At 69.3% G+C, this 8,696-nt stretch overlaps 1 protein-coding gene across 1 annotated transcript in view; it reads left to right on the forward strand.

Annotated features, from left to right (window-relative positions):
* The window catches only part of GPC1 (glypican 1), a 27,939-nt gene extending 20,460 nt beyond the window's left edge, over nucleotides 1–7,479 (forward strand). Inside the window, exons 2-9 of the mRNA XM_007469944.1 lie at nucleotides 1,609–1,767; nucleotides 3,841–4,232; nucleotides 4,846–5,011; nucleotides 5,765–5,895; nucleotides 5,988–6,107; nucleotides 6,207–6,340; nucleotides 6,703–6,878; nucleotides 7,241–7,479. Coding sequence (XP_007470006.1) covers nucleotides 1,609–1,767; nucleotides 3,841–4,232; nucleotides 4,846–5,011; nucleotides 5,765–5,895; nucleotides 5,988–6,107; nucleotides 6,207–6,340; nucleotides 6,703–6,878; nucleotides 7,241–7,479 — 1,517 coding nt within the window. The remainder of the gene's footprint in view (nucleotides 1–1,608; nucleotides 1,768–3,840; nucleotides 4,233–4,845; nucleotides 5,012–5,764; nucleotides 5,896–5,987; nucleotides 6,108–6,206; nucleotides 6,341–6,702; nucleotides 6,879–7,240) is intronic.
* Nucleotides 7,480–8,696: the final 1,217 nt, after the last annotated feature.

The raw sequence follows: 8,696 nt of genomic DNA on the forward strand, positions 1-8,696 counted from the left end.
CCCCGCCCTCCTTCCTCCCCACCGAGCCTCTTTGACCTCCCTCGAGTGCCACCCGAGTGTGCAGCGCCCTTCTGCCCCCTCCCACCGCGACTGGGACACCGCTGCCCTCTCCTGGCTGTTACACTGATGGGCACAGAGCTGCAGATGGGCCACAGGGCGACTCTGTTCTCTGCACCTGTCCCTGCTTCCCTGGGGCGTGTGCAGGAGAGGAAGACGCTCAGACTTAAGTGTGACCTAGCCACCCCCTTCAGGGTTAATTCAGCCTGCGGAGAATGACTTGGTCTTACCCACCCCTCTTGCCCGGGCAAGGCCTCCGCTGGAGGCCGCTGCCCACCCTGCAGCCCCCAACCCCTCAGGGCAGCCTCGGGACCCAGAGAGCTCTGCCTAGGCTGCTCCACGACCCCCTGCAACTGTGCCGGCCGCACCGGGTGAGCCCTCGACTCCAGCCCCACACAGCCCCTGTCCGGGCCAGACCCCTGCGTCCACTTCCCTCCGTGCCCTGCCCCGCTTAGAGGCAGGAATTGCGGCCTGTGGGGAGTGGGCCTGGGGGGCTGTGAGGCAGCCTGAGCCACTTGGCCCCTGACTGTGTGACTTGGGACGGGAACCCTCATCTCTGCCAGCCTCAGGTTCCTGGTCTGTAGAGTGGGTTCACAGCACCCACCCCAGAACTGGGGCCAGCACAGTTTCAAAGGTGCGCCCTGCACCACGAGAGTGGTGGAAGCAACCTCAGTCATGTCCTAGCGCTGCTGTAAGCAGTGCCGCCGGGAGCCCGCGCCCGGGCGGTGGCACGGGGGAGATGGGGGCTTTGAGGGAACAGAGAAGGGTGCACACACTTGAGCGGGCTCCGTGTGTCTTGCCAGGTGGATGCGGGTCTCGCAGCAGGGCCCCAGCAGACTTGTGCCCGGGCTGTCCTGACAGGGTAGGCCTCGGCCTGGGGGGCCACTGCCTCTGGCCGGCCCGGAGCTGTGGGTGGGTGGCCTGCAGGGCCTGCTGTCCTCAGTGGGAGCTGGCACCCCGCACTGGTGTCGGGGAGGCTGGGGGCCGTCCTGCCCCGCCCCTCGGGGATCCCCTCTCACTGCCCTCAGCCTGGGCCCGGGCAGGGGCGCCAGGCAGGCCTGGACACTTCCGCCGTGAGCCTTGAGTCTGGCAGCCCCCCGTGCCCCCTACGCAGGGCCTGAGGCCTCTCTGTGCTGAGGTCCAGGCGTGAGCTGAGCGGCTCAGGGCCCCTGGGGCGGCCCTCCTCGCACGCAGGGGGCGTGGAGGGCTGGAAGGAGCTGAGTGGGGACAGCACCCCACAGCCCTGCCCTGGGGCTCAGCCGTCCACACTCCTGCTCTACCCCCATCCCCACCGGGGCTTGCCCCAGGGGGCCTGGAAGTGGGATTCTGCAGAGGAAGCCCCGCTCCTGTGCCCTGTGCTGGGGGCTGCGCGGCCCACCCTAGGCGCTGCGCTGAGCCGGGCCTGCCTTACCCCCACCCTGACAGGCAGCCCCACCGGCGTGCCGCCCACGCCGCCTGTGCAGGAGAGCCCACCGGCCGCGAGGCCCGTCCTCCCGGTGCCCCGCGCCCCAGCCTCCCGCGGTCCCCTCCCTCACGCCAGCCCCCCCACAGGTGAGCACCTGCGGATCTGCGCCCAGGGCCGCACCTGCTGCACCAGCCGGATGGAAGAGAGCCTGGCCAACGGCAGCCGGGCCGAGCTGGAGGCGGCGCTCCAGGGCCGCGGCCGGGCCCTGCGGGCCGCGCTGGCCACCCAGCTGCGAGGCTTTGACGGTGAGGGGCTCCGGGGCCGCAGGACATCACGGCGGGGGCTGGGCACTTGGGGGCCTCTCGCAGTGAGGCAGCGCCAGAGGGGATGTAGGAGCAGGGCACTGGCCGCGCGCAGGGGCCTGAGCGGGGGGTCCGTGAACTCGGGGTCACCTGCGGGGCTCTCTCCACCCCGAGGCATATGCACGTCTGGGGAGAGCCAGCCTGGCCCTTCCATCGGGCCCTCAGAGGGGACCCTCTGCCCTCCAGAGCTCTCCTAGGCACCTGCCAGGGACAGGCTGGCACTGGCCACCAGGTGGTCTGGAGCTGGGGAGCTCAGCGTGAGGACTGATATCGGGGGCCAGGCCGGGGCTGCAGGGTGCTGGGTGGAGGCACGAGGAGTTCGGGGCCCCTGCCGTGGCCCTCGAGCCTCCAAGTCAGCTGTGTGTGTCAGTCATCTATTCCCAGCCCCTCACCAGCTCTCTCATCGTGTCTGGGCCCCTAAACAAGGGATGGTGGGATGATGTTGTGATGCTGACCGCGGGCACCTCGGAGGGGATGGCGGGCGCCGGTGGGAGGGGCCTCAGAAGTGACAGCTGGTGTCAGAGCCTGCACAGCATCCATTCAGGACACTAATCTGTGTTAAAAGCGATTCCTCTTCCGCTTCCAGGCCCACTTGTGCCCCCCACCCCGAGAGTCCTTTCCACCTGCCCCTCTGCATGCCGCTTCCCCCCCCCGCGCCTCAGCCCCACTGTCGTGCCTGCTCCAGCCGCCCCCGTGCCTTGTGCCCCGGGAGCAGTCCTTACCTGGCCACCAGCGGCAGGGGTCTCAGAGCCTTCATGTGAAGTGCGCCTGGGACCTGCGTGTAGCAGGGCCTCGGGTGGCTGTGTTCCAGGACGCGGGGCCCACGCTCACGCGCCACACCTTCTGGGCCGGCTGCCAGGGGCCTGGCTCAGAGCGGGACCCTGCTCAAAAGATGGGGCTGGAGGCTGGCCGTGGGGTTGGGGGCCCCACGACCACCCCATGTGCTGCCGGGCTAGCGATGAGCTACAGACTGCCCGTTTGGGCCGGAGGCTGGCGTGGGGACCAGGACCCGGAGTCCCGCGGCGGGAGCTGGATGGGAGCTTGGACCGTCCGCTCCATCCCACAGTTCCCGCCCGGGGAGCTGCAGGGGCACAGCCGGAGCTGCGGGAGGGTCTTGGTGGGGTGAGTGTAGACATGGGTCCGAGGGCCAGAGGCCTAATGTCCACCACGCCTCAGAGCACAGCCAACCTGGCCCGGTGTCCCTGGACACCCGAGTTTGGGCCTGTGTGGGGAGGGCTGGCCACAGCTCTCGAGGAAGCGTCTGAGTGGACGGTCTGTGTGCTTATGGACCCTGCCGTCTCCCTGCTGAAAGGGGTGGACGGCGTTAGGGGCCTCGTTCTCAGCACACGGGGCACAGAGGTATTTCCCCGAAACCACAGGGGTCTGCGGCCCACGCTCCTGCCCCGCCTCGGCACCCCCGTCCGAGACTCTGGGTGCATCGGGGTCCCTCTCCAGACCCTCAGGCTGGCCAGCTCCCAAAACCAGAGGGAGGGCGTCCAAGAGAGATGAGGACGGAGGGGGAGGGCAGGAAGCCCAGGAGAGCCTCAGGGGTGGGCAGGGTGGAGAGTGCAGAGGCACACCCCCAGGGCGGGGGGCCTGGCTGGGCGACAGAGAGGGGGGAGGGGGAGGGACGCAAGGGGAGCTGCCGGGAGGGAGGGAAGGCAGGCGAGGGACGCCCTGGGCCTTCTCCCCGCAGTGGGCCCCACCCCGACTCAGAGCGCCCTCCTGCCCCTCCACACAGACCCTGGCCAGGTGACCTCGTGGGGCACTGAGGCGCCGTGTGTCCCCTGCTCAAGGCCCAGCTCAGAAATGGATTCTGGATGCCCAGGCCCCGGGCCAGGAGGGGGAGGTCTCAGAGCCCCGTGGGGGCGGGCACCCAGGGCCCGTGCAGGCTCGGATGACTCTCAGAGCACCGGGGGTCCCCGGCAGAGCCCCCTTAATGCCGGTCGCGCTGCCACAGCACGTGGGGTGGGCAGGGGGCTCCGGGAAGGCCTGACGCCCGCCTCCCGTGCGCAGATCACTTCCGGCGCCTGCTGACCGACTCGGAGCGGGCGCTGCAGGAGGCCTTCCCGGGCGCCTTCGGGGAGCTGTACGTGCAGAACGCCAACGCCTTCCGCGACCTGTATGCCGAGCTGCGCCTCTACTACCGCGGGGCCAACCTGCACCTGGAGGAGACGCTGGCCGAGTTCTGGGCCCGCCTGCTCGAGCGCCTCTTCCGGCAGCTGCACCCGCAGCTCCTGCTGCCCGACGACTACCTGGACTGCCTGGGCAAGCGGGCCGAGCCGCTGCGGCCCTTCGGGGAGGCCCCCCGTGAGCTGCGCCTGCGCGCCACCCGCGCCTTCGTGGCGGCGCGCGCCTTCGTGCAGGGCCTGGGCGTGGCCAGCGACGTGGTCCGGAAGGTGGCCCAGGTGCGCGCGGAGGCCCCGCCCCCTGCCGCACGTCCCCGCGCCCCCACCCCGGGGCCCTGGGACTCCCGGGGCCTCCTTCCACCCCCAACCCGGGCGGGTGGGAGGATCCAGCGTGCGAGCTCTGCTCCGGGCAGCGATGGCCAGGCCGGTCCCGCGCAGGAAGGGAAGGGAGGAGGGCTGCGGCTGGATGCTGAGCCAGCTCCAGGGGTCAGGTGGACGGGAGACGCGAGACGGGAGATGAGGGAGATGCGTGCGCCGAGGCTGGGCGGGGGAATGCCTGGCCCCGTCGGGCAGCTCGCTGGCGTCAGACCCACCAGCGTCGGGTGTGGGAGGGCATCGTGAGCCACCTGCACCCCAACTGGGGTCCCTAACGAGTCACCCTCAGCCCCAGCCTCCATCCATTCAGCTGCGTGGTGGGCGGTATTCCCGCTTCCCTGGGAGGGTTCGTGGCCACGGTGCCCCGGGGAGTCTCCGCACTGTGAATGTATCGCTTATTAGACGGAGCCCCACCACGGCCAGCAGGCCTGCTTGGTCATCTGAGAAGGACCCGGGCGCGCCTTGTGGGGCTGCACACCTGCTGCGGGGTGGCGCTCAGGCTGCCTTGCTTCCCCAGGTGCCCCTGAGCCCGGAGTGCTCACGGGCCGTCATGAAGCTGGTGTACTGCGCCCACTGCCTGGGGGTGCCCGGCGCCCGGCCCTGCCCCGACTACTGCCGCAACGTGCTCAAGGGCTGCCTGGCCAACCAGGCCGACCTGGACGCCGAGTGGAGGAACCTTCTGGGTGAGCTCCCACTGCTGTCACCGCCTGCGGGAAGGGGGGTTGGGGGGCGTGCAAAACCGGGCCTGTCCTCTGGAGCAGGCGGTCCCTGGGGCGAGGAACAAGATGCCCCCTGAACGTCCCGAACAGACTGCAACGTGGGCAGCTGCCCGGGAGGGAGCCCTGCAGGGTCACAGTCCTGCCCTTCCCCACCGAGCGCGTACGTGCCAACACGTGCGTGTTGTCGTGTGCGTTGCTGCCCTGGGGTGGGCCAGCTCTGAGGTGTGCTGACTGACGTGGGTCACCAAGCAGCTGTGCCAACACAGATGTACCACAGTGTGTATACCTGCTGCTGTGAGGTGAGCCCGCGTGCATCCACATCGACACACGTGGGCTGACGGGAGGGCTCAGCGTGCCTGTATACGGAGATATGTAAGTTCTAACGCGTGCTGACACGTGGGCCAGCACACATTCATGCTGAGACACGTGCTACCATGGACGTGTGCTGGCATGCCTCGAGCCAACGTGAAAACGTGTGAGGTAACATAGGCATGTGGTGGGCCAGGTGTACGTGTGCCGACAGGCGTAAGCTTACACGTGTTCAACCTGCACGTGTGCCGACACACGCAGGCGCTAACGTGTACACGGGCTGGCCTGAAGTGAGCCAACATATAGATATATCGTCTCGTACAAGCTGCCGTGTGCGTGGTAGCACGTGGTGAGCCAGTGCACGTACGTACAAAGTGCCCCCTGTGTGTGTGCTCACGCCTGTGCCAGACTCCATGGTGCTCATCACAGACAAGTTCTGGGGTCCGACGGGCGCAGAGAGCGTCATCGGCGGCGTGCACTTGTGGCTTGCAGAGGCCATCAGCGCCCTACAGGACAACAGCGACACCCTCATGGCCAAGGTGCGGGCAGGGGCGTGCAGTGGGCAAGGGGGGGGGGGGGTGCCCCGGATACGGCCTCGTACCGTTCCAGGACAGTTGCGTTCTCCCCCCAGGTCATCCAGGGCTGCGGGAACCCCAAGGTGAACCCCCAGGGCCCCGAGCCTGAGGAGAAGCGACGCCGGGGCAAGCTGGCGCTGCCAGAAAAGCCACCCGCGGGCACGCTTCAGAAGCTGGTCAGTGGCCCCTCAGCCGGGCAGGCCCCGGGTGGGTGCGGTTGGGGGTCCAGGGCAGGCTGGGCCGCGGTGCCCGGTGGCCTGACTGCTGCCCTGCAGGTCTCCGAGGCCAAGGCCCAGCTCCGAGATGCCCAGGACTTCTGGGTCAGCCTCCCGGGGACGCTGTGCAGTGAGAAATTGGCCATGAGTGCGGCCAGCGATGACCACTGCTGGAACGGGGTGGCCAAGGGTCGGTAGGTGCCCCCCTGGCTGACACAGTCCGTCCCTCCTCCACGGCCCCTCGCCGGTCTGGGGCACCAGATGTTGTGTGCATAGGGCCATACCTGACGCGGGACACCCAACGGGACCCAGAGCTGGGATGAGGGCTGAATCCTCGCCCTGTGCCAGCTCCCCACAGCAGGCGCCGTGCTCAGCGCATCCTCACCCCACTGCGGTGGGGTCGGCACGGGCTCCCGTCGGCCCCTGAAGCCTCTGGGGGGGGGTCTCAGGCTTGCCACCGCCCTGACGGGGGGAGGGGAGTGGGCAGGCATGCTGGGGCAGTGCCCCTGTGCGGGGAGCAGGGCAGTGGCCCAGGGCCTGCCTTCCCGGCCTCCAGGTACCTCCCCGAGGTGATGGGCGATGGCCTGGCCAACCAGATCAACAACCCCGAGGTGGAGGTGGACATCACCAAGCCCGACATGACCATCCGCCAGCAGATCATGCAGCTGAAGATCACGACCAACCGTCTGCGCGGCGCCTACAACGGCAACGACGTGGACTTCCAGGACGCCAGTGAGAGCGGGGCCCAGGGTGCGCCTGGGGGCTGAGAGCCGAGGGTTGGTGCCGGAACGCCAGGGAGCACCCCTGGCCGGGGAAGGGTGCTGCGGACGGGGCCCTCCCAGCCCCCGGGCCTCCACAGTGGCTCTGAGGACGCTGCCACTGCCCGGTGTGGTCACAAAGTTCCCCTGCCCCTCGTCCCCAGGCACAGTCGTGACCCAGCCCGGACGTCCTCCCAGCCTCGGCAGGCCCAGGGGGTCGGGGTGCCGCGGTCAGGGTGGAGCTGGCGTCACGGGCCCGCGAGGCCCAGGCGAGGCCCGCGGCCCTCGGGGTCCCCAGGGCTGGGCGGGGCCGCTGGAGCCACCTCTCCTCCCCAGGTGATGACAGCAGCGGCTCAGGCAGCGGCGAGGGCTGCCCCGACGACGACGAGTGCGGCCGGAGCGTCGGCAGGAAGAGCTCCAGCTCCCGGACGCCCCTGAGCCACGCCCTGCCCGGCCTCTCCGAGCGAGAGGGTCAGAAGGCGTCAGCCACGGGCCGCCCGCAGCCCTGCACGCATCTCCTGCTGCTCTCCGGCCTCCCGCTGGTGCTCTCAGCAGCCAGGCCCCGGTGGCGGTAACTGCCCGGCCCCAGGGACCGGGGCCAAGGACTGACTTTGCCAAAACTCAAACCAGACGGTATTGAACTCCCTCGGCCGAGAGCCCCCGGGGCGGGACAGGAAGGGTCGGTGAGGAACCGCGGCCATGACTGTGCTGGGGGCCGGGCGAGGGGCTGTGCCAGCCACCCTGGCTTTTAGTTTTGTTTGAGGCCCTGAGGTCAGCAGGGAACGGCGGCCCCAAAAGCCATGCATTTCAGGGACCTCGGGGATGCCGGTGCCATCTCTCGCCCCCAGCTCCTGCGCGATCACAGCAGCGCCAGGGCCTGCGAGGAGGCAGAGGCCCAGCAGAGTCCCGCCGGAGCGCGAGCCGCGCCTTCGTCTCCCACCTGCCCCGCAGAGCACCGGTGGCTCCAGGTGTCTGAAAGCCAGGCCCACCCCCAGCGCCCAAGAATCCCCTGAGAGGGCGTCGGGGTTCCCGCTGTCTAGGGTCTAACGGGGCCTTTGAGATCACGCATGAACCTTGCCCCCCGCCACCAGAGCCACCTCTCAGCTGCGTCTGTGCAGGGCTGGGCCACGGCTCCCGCCCATCCACATGGGCCCGCGGCCCACACGGGAACTTCGGGCTGTGCGGACGTGCCACCTGCCGTTGTCCTGGCCCCTGTCTCCGCCCAGACCCAGGGCCAGTCCCAGCTCAGGGCGACACAGGCCAGGGCTGCAGGTGACCCCTGGCTGTCACCTGGCCACAGAGATGCTGGGTGGCTGGTGAAACTTCAGCTCGGGGCCAGCGAGACCCGGCTCTGCAGGCCGGAGGGACATCCCTTCCCTGACCCGCCAGCCGCAGGGCTCGGGGAGCTTTGACAGCTAAGGGCTCTTCCAGCCGCGCATACTCTGGCAGCGCTTCCCATCCTCTCACCTAGAGCTGCTTTCTCAGCTCCTCCCAAAATGCTTTCGAAGGTCCCGGGCGACCTTCCGTGGCCCTGGGACCTGGGCGCACCCCCGCTCACTCAGGCTGTCCAGGCCTCTCCGTAGACCTGTGGGCCCACCCTCCTGGGCCCTACCCTCTGCAGGGCCTGGGGAGGGGCTGGCGAGAGAGGGAGCCGGGCAAAGGAGGGTGGTCCTCGAGGGTCAGGGGGATGTTGAGCCACATGGCCGGGGAGAGTGGCCCTAACCAGCCCCTGGGCCCTGAGAAGCCTGCTTCGCGCTGCTTTGCTGTTCCTCACGGGGCTGGGGCGGGGGGG

This window comes from Lipotes vexillifer, unplaced genomic scaffold, assembly GCF_000442215.2.
Source record: "Lipotes vexillifer unplaced genomic scaffold, Lipotes_vexillifer_v1.1 scaffold988, whole genome shotgun sequence".
Taxonomy (NCBI): Eukaryota; Metazoa; Chordata; class Mammalia; order Artiodactyla; family Lipotidae; genus Lipotes; species Lipotes vexillifer.